General features: G+C 40.6%; 1 protein-coding gene across 9 annotated transcripts in view; it reads right to left on the bottom strand.

Moving 5' to 3' along the window:
- kif21b (kinesin family member 21B) overlaps window positions 1–12,963 on the bottom strand; it is a 265,011-nt gene that overhangs the window by 39,052 nt on the left and 212,996 nt on the right. For all 9 annotated transcript variants that reach the window (XM_061922660.1, XM_061922656.1, XM_061922658.1 and 6 more), the window contains 2 exons: window positions 12,833–12,950; window positions 12,594–12,764 (listed from right to left, as the gene is read on the bottom strand). In XM_061922660.1, coding sequence (XP_061778644.1) covers window positions 12,594–12,764; window positions 12,833–12,950 — 289 coding nt within the window. The remainder of the gene's footprint in view (window positions 1–12,593; window positions 12,765–12,832; window positions 12,951–12,963) is intronic.

A 12,963-nucleotide genomic window follows, 5' to 3' on the forward strand; every position in this document is an offset into this window, starting at 1 on the left:
CCACATAAGGGCAAGGAAAACTCACACCCAGTGGGACATCGGTGACAATAATGACCCAGTGGGACGTCGGTGACAATAATGACTATGAGAACCTTAGAGAGGAGGAAAGCAATGGATGTCCAGCGGGTCTAACATGATACTGTGAAAGTTCAATCCACAATGGATCCAACACAGTCGCGAGAGTCCAGTCCAAAGCGGATCCAACACAGCAGCGAGAGTCCCGTTCACAGCGGAGCCAGCAGGAAAACATCCCAAGCGGAGGCGGATCAGCAGCGCGGAGATGTCCCCAGCCGATACACAGGCAAGCAGTACATGGCCACCGGATCGGACCGGACCCCCTCCACAGGGGAGAGTGGGACATAGAAGAAAAAGAAAAGAAACAGCAGATCAACTGGTCTAAAAAGGGAGTCTATTTAAAGGCTAGAGTATACAAATGAGTTTTAAGGTGAGACTTAAATGCTTCTACTGAGGTGGCATCTCGAACTGTTACCGGGAGGGCATTCCAGAGTACTGGAGCCCGAACGGAAAACGCTCTATAGCCCGCAGACTTTTTTTGGGCTTTGGGAATCACTAACAAGCCGGAGTCCTTTGAACGCAGATTTCTTGCCGGGACATATGGTACAATACAATCGGCAAGATAGGATGGAGCTAGACCGTGTAGTATTTTATACGTAAGTAGTAAAACCTTAAAGTCACATCTTAAGTGCACAGGAAGCCAGTGCAGGTGAGCCAGTACAGGCGTAATGTGATCAAACTTTCTTGTTCTTGTCAAAAGTCTAGCAGCCGCATTTTGTACCAACTGTAATCTTTTAATGCTAGACATCGGGAGACCCGAAAATAATACGTTACAGTAGTCGAGGCGAGACGTAACAAACGCATGGATAATGATCTCAGCGTCTTTAGTGCACAGAATGGAGCGAATTTTAGCGATATTACGGAGATGAAAGAAGGCCGTTTTAGTAACGCTTTTAATGTGTGCCTCAAAGGAGAGAGTTGGGTCGAAGATAATACCCAGATTCTTTACCGTGTCGCCTTGTTCAATTGTTTGGTTGTCAAATGTTAGAGTTGTATTATTAAGTAGAGTTCGGTGTCTAGCAGGACCGATAATCAGCATTTCCGTTTTTATGGCGTTGAGTTGCAAAAAGTTAGCGGACATCCATTGTTTAATTTCATTAAGACACGCCTCCAGCTGACTACAATCCGGCGTGTTGGTCAGCTTTAGGGGCATGTAGAGTTGGGTGTCATCAGCATAACAGTGAAAGCTAACACCGTATTTGCGTATGATGTCACCTAGCGGCAGCATGTAGATGCTGAAGAGTGCAGGGCCAAGGACCGAACCCTGTGGAACTCCACACGTTACCTTAACGTAGTCCGAGGTCACATTGTTATGGGAGACACACTGCATCCTATCAGTAAGATAAGAGTTAAACCAAGACAGGGCTAAGTCTGACATACCAATTCGTGTTTTGATACGTTGTAATAAAATATTATGATCGACGGTATCGAAAGCAGCGCTAAGATCGAGGAGCAGCAACATAGATGACGCATCAGAATCCATCGTTAGCAATAGATCATTAGTCATTTTTGCGAGGGCTGTCTCCGTGGAGTGATTTGCTCTGAAACCGGATTGAAAGGTTTCACATAGATTGTTAGACGCTAAGTGTTCATTTAACTGCTCCGCAACAATTTTTTCAAGGATTTTTGAAATAAAGGGAAGGTGAGATACCGGTCGGTAGTTTACCATGAGGTCAGGATCAAGGTTAGGTCTTTTAAGAAGAGGATGAATAACCGCTTTTTTGAATGCTAGGGGAACAGTGCCCGAGGAGAGTGATAAGTTTATAATATTTAGCACTGATGGACCTAATAATACAAAGAGCTCCTTGATCAGTTTCCCAGGAAGAGGGTCAAGTAAGCATGTTGTCTGTTTTATTCCATTTACACGTTGTAACAATTCCTCTAATGTTATTTCCTCAAAACGAGAGAAACTATTTTGGAGGGCAGTATCCGCCGTATATACCATCGTATCAGTGTTAATAGAATAATGGGGCAAAATTCCAAAAGTGCAGTTCCCCTTTAAAAAATGTAGCTTTGGAGGCTGCAATGAGTCTGGAAGGTGAAACATAATATTGCACTTGAAGTTTGGACAGAGTGTACACCGCACATAACAATTATAAAATACATTTCCAGAAAGCTATCAAATCTATTTTGATCGCATAATTGAAAATCCTGGTAACATCCATTTGAGATGAGGACACAAGTGCCATAATGCTACTCTGTATTAACTAGGGGTGTGACGATTGATTGATACAGCAATACATCGATCTATATTCCGAATTTTCAATTAAATCAACCTGTGCTCGAGAGGTTTGCCTTCTAAGAGAGATAGGTATCGATCGTTTTAAAAGGGAATCAATCAATTTTAGCGATACTGGAAAAAGGACAAAATTGGATTTAAGAAGGGTTGACTTACTATGAAGTTTAGCACTTGTAATAATAAAGATGTCAAACATTAACTCTATGTGCACACTAAACAGTGTTTATAATAACAAGTGAAACAAAGCTGCAGATAATTCTTCACATCCAGCTAGGATATCAAAACAAGCATACACACACTAAACAGTGGTTAAAATAACAAGTGAAACAAAGCTGCAGATAATTCTTCACATCCAGCCAGGAAAAATAAGCTGTTGTCGTGTGCATGTACACACTACATCACCATGGCAACACACATGCACGTGATAGACACTGCCTATTCAAATGTAAAATGTTGGCTTTTTCATGAATTTTATATGACACTACCAAGTGTGAGTAAAACTCGATGCTCCACTATTTTCAAGCAGCCAAAAAAATGCGTCAAGGCAAAGTCTGCCTCATTAATAATAAGGATTATAGAAATCAATGTAACCATGTATAGCAACTAAACTAACCAAACCATCTGTAGCTAGGATAGTGTATCCAATGTAACCATGTGTCCAATGTAACCATGTATCCAATGTTACTATACAGCTACTAACCTAACCAAACCATCTGTAAGTATGATGGTGCATCCAATGTAATCATGTATCCTATGTAACTCCCTAATGGCTAGTAATATACAGCAACTAAACTAACCAAACCATCTGTAGCTATGATCATGAATCCAATGTAACCATGTATCCAAACCATCTGTACGTAGGAAGGTGTATCCAATGTAACCATGTATCCAATGTAACCCCTTAATGGCTAATAATATACAGCATCTTAACTAACCAAACCATCTGTGAGTGGGATGGTTTATCCAATGTAACCATGTACGTATCCAATGTAACCATGTATCCAATTTAACCATATATTCAATGTAACTGTGTAGTTTAGCTGCTGTATAATACTAGCCATTAAAGGGTTAAATTGTATACACTATCCTACTTACAGATGGTTTGGTTGGTTGAGTTGCTGTATATTACTTGCCATTAGCTGGTTACATTGGATACATGGTTACATTGGATACATGGATACATGGTTACATTGGATAAACCATCCCACTCACAGATGGTTTGGTTAGTTTAAATGCTAATATACAGCAACTGCTGTATATTAGTTTAAATGCTAATATACAGCAACTAAACTTACCAAACCATCCGTAAGTAGGATGGTCTATCCAATGTAACCATGTATCCAATTTAACCATGTATTGGCTAGTTGCTGTTTGGGATGTTGTATCCAATGTAACCCCCTAATGGCTAGAAAAATACAACAACTAAACCAACCAAACAATCTGTAATTAGGATGGTGTATCCACAGCAATTAAACTAACCAAGCCATCTGTAACCATGTATCCAATGTAACCATGTCATGGCTAGTAACATATAACAACTAAACTAACCAAACCATCTGTAAGTAGGATGTTGTATGTACGGAGGACGGTGTATCCAATGTAACCATGTATCCAATGTAACCATCTAATGGCAAGTAATATACAGCAACTCAACTAACCAAACCATCTGTAAGTAGGATAGTGTATACAATTTAACCCTTTAATGGGTTAAATTACAGCAACTAATCTGTAGTTACATTGGATACATGGTTACATTGGATACACCATCCTAGCTCCAGATTTTTTGGTTGGTTTAGTTGCTGTATATTACTAGCCATTAGGGGGTTACATTGGATACACCATCCTAGTAGCCGTTACATAGTTACATAGGATACCTGGTTACAGATGGTTTGGTTTGTTTAGTTGCTGTATATTAGGATGGTGTATCCAATGTACCCATGTAATGGCTACAGATGGTTTGGTTAGTTTAGTTGCTGTATATTACTAGCCATTGTAATTGGATACATGGTTACATTGGAAACATGGTTACATTGGATTACTAGTCATTAGGGCAGCGATTCTCAAAGTGTGGGGCGCGCCCCACTGGTGGGGAATAGAGACATGACAGGTGGGGCGCGAGGAACAGGAGGAAATTTCACTTTAACTTTTTTTTTTTTTTTTTTTTAATTCTTAGATTTTTTTTACAACCCCATTTTCTATACAAACTGTAAATCACTTTGTGATTCTGTCTGTGGAATCCGATATATACATTAATGTAAATTACGTATTTTTCCTGTAGACTTTAAATTTCTAGGTAGAAGCGAAAGTTTGACAGACGCAACAGTAACTAATGGGGGCGGGGCTAAGTGGAACAAACTTTCGCGCGGATGGGTAGCAGGCTAATGTGTGGACCACAATTACACAAAATGGATACATTGGCTTCATATAGAGTTGCATACAGAATTGCTCAATGCAAAAAAGCACACACATTTGCTGAGCAGCTGATTCTCCCCGCTGCAATAGACATGGTGTCAGTCATGCTTGACGAGACAAGCGCAGCAAAATTAAAAGCTGTCCCACTGTTGAGAGACGTATATGCGACAATGCAAGTGATCTTTAGGAACAACTCGTAGACCAGGGTTTGGCAACCGGCGGCTCGGGAGCTGCGGCTCTTGGATCACTCTGATGCGGCTCAGCTTGTCACGGCCAGCTCATTTTGTCATCCTGCTTGTCAAACCTTGGGACACGCCCACGGCCGCGCACGTCTCCGTCCTGCAGCAGCCGCCAGGACAAAGACATGTGGGTGTCCAAGTTAAAGCGCCTGACAGCGGACCTTGAAGATGTTTCACGCCAGAAGGCCGTTCTTGCTTAGAATCACAAATAGTGTGATGTTGAAAACCTCCCCAAGCCAGAGAAACTTGTGTTCGAAACTTGGAACGCTATCCCCGACTTTTATGTGAACATGAAAAAGTATGCACTTGGAGTCCTGTCGATCTCTGGATCCACATATGCATGTGAGCAGGTGTTCTACAACATGAACTTTATTAAAAACAAACATGGCACATGCCTCGTAGATGAGAGTTTACATTCCTGTGTGAAGATAAAGGTGACGTCATACAGCCCTGATGTGGAGATGCTGTACGCTGCGGTTCAGGAGCAGAAATCACATTGACCACGTATGATAAATATTTTAATTTCCTATAATTTTGCCTATATTCACATTTTTTAATTGTTCAGCGAAATAGACATTTTATCATTTAGGGTGGCAGCTGATGCACGGCGCCAGTAAAGGATGACGACACAGAGAGAGAAGACGGCTTTTTTGGTTTTCTGCCAGTGAATAATTTAAGTTTGGCGTTTTGTTTTTTCATTACTACAAGGGAGACTTAAATAGACATTAAGTATTTTACTTAACCTTCAACCCAACGTCTTTTTCGGAGTTAAAAACGTTTTGTTGCATGCAGAAATGTTATTTCATTTTTTCTGCAGTCGTTCATTGATTTCATAAACGTAACCCATCATAGTTTGTTTATACATAGCACAAAGCAAAAAGAAAACCTTATATGCAGTGTTATTAAATTTTTTATTTTATTTTATATTTTAATTTTTTTGTCCTGTCCAGCTTCTCAGGCAAATCATATAGTTGATGTAGGTGCCCATATCGGCTGTTCACATTTACTTTACAGAAGAGAAGTGTAGGATACTTCTCTTGTTGCCTTATTTAAATTTGACTTTCCATCCATCCATCCATCCATCATCTTCCGCTTATCCGAGGTCGGGTCGCGGGGGCAGCAGCCTAAGCAGGGAAGCCCAGACTTCCCTATCTCCAGCCACTTCGTCTAGCTCTTCCCGGGGGATCCCGAGGCGTTCCCAGGCCAGCCGGGAGACATAGTCTTTCCAACGTGTCCTGGGTCTTCCCCGTGGCCTCCTACCAGCTGGACGTGCCCTAAACACATCCCTAGGGAGGCGTTCGGGTGGCATCCTGACCAGATGCCCGAACCACCTCATCTGGCTCCTCTCGATGTGGAGGAGCAGCGGCTTTACGTTGAGCTCCTCCCGGATGGCAGAGCTTCTCACCCTATCTCTAAGGGAGAGCCCCGCCACCCGGCGGAGGAAACTCATTTCGGCCGCTTGTACCCGTGATCTTATCCTTTCGGTCATGACCCAAAGCTCATGACCATAGGTGAGGATGGGAACGTAGATCGACCGGTAAATTGAGAGCTTTGCCTTCCGGCTCAGCTCCTTCTTCACCACAACGGATCGATACAACGTCCGCATTACTGAAGACGCCGCACCGATCCGCCTGTCGATCTCACGATCCACTCTTCCCCCACTCGTGAACAAGACTCCTAGGTACTTGAACTCCTCCACTTGGGGCAGGGTCTCCTCCCCAACCCGGAGATGGCACTCCACCCTTATTAAATGTATTTATATTATCATTTTGTGCAGCCGGGCTGGAGCAGCAAGGGATAGAAAGAGAAAAAAAAGGAAGACAGAGGGGGAAATTGTGGGGATCAGAGGGGGATTAGACAGTGTTATTTCATTTTCAATTTCAAAAGAGTTTTGTGGCTCCCATTGTTTTCTTTAATTTGTGAAACGGGTCAAAATGGCTCTTTGAGTGGTAAAGGTTGCCGACCCCTGTCGTAGACAAATTAAAATAAAGTTGTGTTGCTTTACAAGTGGACGAAGCTACTGACAGCAACAAAGACTGCCTGTTCATCACATATGTCCGCTTTGTGAATGGCAAGTCACTGTGCGAGGATTTACTGTTTTGCAAATACATAAAAAAATAGAGCCACTGCTGATGAGCTGTTCAAGATAATGGACAGTTTCCTCAAAGAACACGACCTTAAATGGGAAAACTGTGTGGACTTTTGCTCCGATGGCGCACAGACCATGGCAGGGTCAAGAAACGGGCAGCAGGCTCTAATAAAGCGGGTTGCGCCAAATGCGCATTGGACACATTGCGTCATTCACCGGGAAGCACTCGCATCAAGGCAGCTCAGCCCCGAACTCAATGAGGTTTTAACAGATGTGAGCGCGGTAAATTCTTTCAAAACACGATAAAGTGGCACTTTGAATTTATTTGATATTGAATTTGATGCAAGTTATTTGATTTATTATTGAACTTGATGCAAGTTATTTGATGTATTATTGAACTTGATGCAAGTTATAACGCTTTTATTTCATTTATTATTAAAATTGATTCAAGTTATGACACTTTTGTTTTATTTATTATTGAACTTGATGCAAGTTATTTTATTTATTATTGAACTTGATGCAAGTTATACCACAGCTGCACAGTTGTTTTATTTATTATTGAACTTGATTTTATTTTATGTTATTGAGTTGGAATGTATACAACTTGATGTTACTTGATGTTCAATAAATTTGAAAATGTTGAACTTGCCATTAGCGATCTGTTAGGGCGATGGGGGCAAGTGGGGCTTGAAAACTCCCCTTTGTCCAAAGTGTGGGATGTCAAAAAAAGTTTGAGAACCACTGCATTAGGGGGTTACATTGGCTACATGGTTACATAGGATACACCATCCTAGCTACATATGGTTTGATTAGTTCAGCTGTTGTATATTACTAGCATTACATAGTTACATTGGATACATGGTTACATCAGATGGTTTAGAGTCTGCCAGCAGTGAACAACAGAATGTGAACACAAGTTATTTGAAGTGTGAACAGAACGTGAACAAATAATCAAATTGCTGAGACATTTTAAAAGCGATAGGATTGAATAAGCTTTGCTTCTAGCAACTCCTTTTCAGACATCCTGAACAGTGTAACTGTGATGTTCCTACATACAACTGATTAAGCGTCTCAAAGTACTACACACCGTCCCTGCAATAGTGTCTGTTTAACATGGTCGCTGTGTGATGGTCCACATTGTGTAATCATGGTGGACAATTTATAATGAGGTCACCTGAGAGATCCAATGTAGGACTAAGCTAATTAACCCCATAGCCGGACAGGATTTCACTGTCGGTCTGAACCACTAACCCCTAGACATGAAAGAACTATGCACACTGCATTAAATATAATTAACAGCAATCTAAAAAGAGACACGTCCCACCTCTTCCTTACTGTACTTGAGGACTTCATCATGTCGGAAGGTTTGTTTAAGGCGGACTCGACGCGGGCAATTAAAACTTTATAGGGAGGTTAGAAGGGCCAGCACCAAATTGTACACCAGAATTGTGCCAGGAATAATCATGTATTATTGCAATGAATATTCCAAAGAAATGAAGGGAAATGTAAGAAACGTTGCCAAGCTGAAGAAAGCACCCTTATATCTACCCCCAAATTAAATTGTTTCCTTTATTGACCTTTTACCTAGCACTTTCCAAGTGATGTCCCAATCTATTTATATATATATATATATATCTATAGATATATATATATATATATATATATATATATATAAATATATATATATATATATATATATATATCTATAGATATATATATATATATATATATTTATATATGTATATATATATATATATATATAGATATAGACATATATATCTATATATATATATATATATATATATATTTATATATGTATATATATAGATATATATATATCTATATCTATATCTATATATATACATATATATACATATATATACATATATATATCTATATCTATATCTATATCTATAGATATATATATATATATGCCTACCGAGGATGTCGTAGTGGTTTGTGGAGCCCTTTGAGACACTAGTGATTTAGGGTTATATAAGTAAACATTGATTGATTGATTGATTGATATATATATATATAAATATATATATATATATATATATATATATATATATATATATATATATATATATATATATATACACACACACATTAGAGATGCGCGGTTTGCGGTCTCATCCGTGGAGTCCGCGGATAAACCGCAGGTCGGGCGGGTGACATGACGAAAAAATTGATTTTAATTAGATTCGGGCGGGTGGCGGTTGAACCATCCGGAAATATTGTATATACATGGTTCTGGGATCGGTATCCTTCACCATTCAAAGAGCCATTTAAGACCTGTGTCACAAAGCGAAGAAGACGATAGAAGACACTATTATTCTCTAGAATGACTGCCGGCAGTCATCCAGTTAATAAGTATTAGGGCATGCAATGAAGCCATTGGCTTTGTCGCCTTCTACAGCATGTACGATCTGCTTGTCAGTCCAGCAAAATGTTGTGTGTGGCTTCCGCAACAACACGCACACGACTGCAAGGCATACTGGGTGACACAGAGTACACTAATGGTCGTGATATAAACAATTTTAACACTCTTAGTTATATACGCCACGCTGTGAAGCCACACAAACAAGAATGACAAACACATTTCGGGAGAACATCCTCCTAGTAACACAACATAAATGCAACACAACAAATACACCCCGCTAGCAGCACCCCCCCCCAATCCCCCGTGCGTGGGTAAGGTTGGCGGGGTGGTGGGCGCGGGGGTGTAAAATATATTCAGGAAGTGTCACGGATACAAAGGATTCTGGGTATTTGTTGTGTTGCATTTATATTGTGTTACTGTGAGAATGTTCTCCCGAAATGTGTTTGTCAATCTTGTTTGGTGTGGCTTCGCAGCGTGGCGCATATTAGTGAGTGTTAAAGTTGTTTATGTCACTACCATCAGTGTACTCTGTATCACCCAGTATGCCTTTCAATCTTGTACGTATGATTGTGGAAGCTTCATGCAACATGTTGCCGGACTAACAATCGGTTTGTACATGTTGCTGAAGGTGTCAAAGGCAATGGCTTCACAGCACGCCCATATTCTTGTCATCAGGATGAACGCCATTGGATATTCGCAAGAACGTTAGTGGCTCCCATTGTCTTCATTACTCTGTTGAACGGGTTCAAATAGCTCTGTGAGTGGTAAAGGTGGCCGACCTTTGATATATTTCAGCCGGCGGGTGGCGGGCGGTTCTAATAAAATGTTGGTTCGGGTGGACGGCGGGTGGATGACGACTTTGGTGATGCGGTTGCGGATTATATAATTGCCTATCCGCGCATCTCTGACACACATATATATATGTGTGTCAGAACATAGTTCAACGGTAGTTGAACTATTACCGTTCAAAAGTTTGGGGTCACCTAAACAATTTTGTGTTTTCCATGAAAAGTCACACTTATTCACCACCATACGTTGTGAGATGAATAGAAAATAGAGTCAAGGTTGGAAATAATGATTTGTATTTGAAATAAGATTTTTTTTACATCAAACTTTGCTTTCGTCAAAGAATCCTCCATTTTCAGCAATTACAGCATTGCAGACCTTTGGCATTCTAGCTGTTAATTTGTTGAGTTAATCTGGAGAAATTGCACCCCACGCTTCTAAAAGCAGCTCCCACAAATTGGATTGGTTGGATGGGCACTTCTTGCGTACCATACGGTCAAGCTGCTCCCACAACAGCTCAATGGGCTTCAGATCTGGTGACTGCGCTGGCCACTCCATTACCGATAGAATACCAGCTGCCTGCTTCTTCTCTAAATAGGTCTTGCACAATTTGGAGCTGTGTTTTGGGTCATTTTCCTGTTGTAGGATAAAATTGGCTCCAATCAAGCGCTGTCCACTGGGTATGACATGGCATTGCAAAATGGATTGATAGCCTTCCTTATTCAGACTCTCTTTTACTCTGTACAAATCTCCCACCTTACCAGCACCAAAGCAACCCCAGACCATCACATTACCTCCACCATGCTTAACAGATGGCGTCAGGCATTCTTCCAGCATCTCTTCAGTTGTTCTGCGTCTCACAAACGTTCTTCTTTGTGATCCAAACACCTCAAAATTGGATTCATTCGTCCACAACACTTTTTTCCAGTCTTCCTCTGTCCAATGTCTGTGTTATTTTGCCCATCTTAATCTTTTTCTTTTATTGTCCAGTCTCAGATATGGCTTTTTCTTTGCCACTCTGCCCTGAAGCCCAGAATCCTGCAGCCGCCTCTTCACTGTAGATGTTGACACTGGTGTTTTGCGGGTACTATTTAATGAAGATGCCGGTTGGGGACCTGTGAGGCGTCTGTTTCTCAAACTAGAGACTCTAATGTACTTATCTTCTTGCTCAGTTGTGCAACGCGGCCTCCCAATTCTTTTTCTACTCTGGTTAGAGCCTGTTTGTGCTGTCCTCTGAAGGGAGTAGTACACACCGTTGTAGGAAATTTTCAATTTCTTAGCAATTTCTCACATGGAATAGCCTTCATTTCTAAGAACAAGAATAGTCTGTCGAGTTTAAGATTAAAGTTCTCTTTTTCTGGTCATTTTGAGCCCACAAATGTGATGCTCCACAAACTCAATCTGCTCAACGGAAGGTCAGTTTTGTAGCTTCTGTAACGAACTAAACTGTTTTCGGATTGCACAAGGGTTTTCTAATCATCAATTAGCCTTCTGAGCCAATGAGCAAACACATTGTACAATTTGAACACTGGAGTGATAGTTGCTGGAAATGGGCCTTTTTACACCTATGTAGATATTGCACCAATAACCCGTTATCTGGATGAGCACCATCGGATATTCGCAAGAACGTCAGCGGCTCCCATTGCCTTCTTTACTTTGTGACACGGGTCAAACTAGCTCTTTTAGTGGTAAAGGTCGCCGACTTCGGATATATAACAAAGGGCGGGTGGCGGGCGGTTGCGGTTCTGATAAAATATTGGTTCGGTTGGATGGCGGGTGGATGACGACTTTAGTGATGCAGTTGCGAATGATATAATTGCCTCTCCGCCCATCTCTAATACACATATACACACATTGGGCTAAAACAATTGGCCGGGGGCCAAAAGTCGACTGCATTTAAATGTAGTATATGTATGTATATGCATGTATGTTATATGTGTATATATATCAAACATATATATGTGTGTATATATATATATATATATATATACATACATATATAGAATAGAATTAACTTTATTTTCATTATATTTGCATATAACGAGATTAAAGACTCCAACTTAATGTGCGGTAGTGGGAACAAATATGGGGTGAAATAAATGACATAAGAGGTAAAAAGGAAAAACTAACAATTGAAATAAACAGACTACTATCCAATAAAAATAATAAGCAATCCTGTACAATATACAAAACACTATAGAAGTACAAAAAAACTGTACACTATACAGATTGTGTGTATATATATATATATATATATATATATATATATATATATATATATATATATATATATATACGCACACACAAACACACATTTTTATGTATGTATAAATGAAACAAAAGGCTGTAAAACATAGGCGTACACACCTGAGTGAGCTCCTGCTGCTGCAGATCCCACTTCTTGATGCCGTTGTCTCTCGAGCCGCTGAACAGCACGTCCCCCTGCACTGCCAAACACTCGATGCCGTCGTAATGTGGCGGCTCAAAGTTGTGAGCTGGGCCAACATTACCCAGCATTCCTTCTGCCACGTCAAACACCTGTCGAAAGGTACCATCAAGTAAGTTTACTTTTCCTCTTATTGAATGTGTATTTTTGTGATGGCTACCTTGACGTAGTGGTCTTTGGAGCCAGTGATGACTTGGTCTTTGCCCTGAAGAGACTGTCCCACTGTCAGACACATGACGGAACCAATGTGGCCTGTCAACTTGCCCATTGCTTGCATCCTGCACACAAAGC

The sequence above is a fragment of the Nerophis ophidion genome, linkage group LG16 (genome assembly GCF_033978795.1).
Source record: "Nerophis ophidion isolate RoL-2023_Sa linkage group LG16, RoL_Noph_v1.0, whole genome shotgun sequence".
NCBI classification, from domain to species: domain Eukaryota; kingdom Metazoa; phylum Chordata; class Actinopteri; order Syngnathiformes; family Syngnathidae; genus Nerophis; species Nerophis ophidion.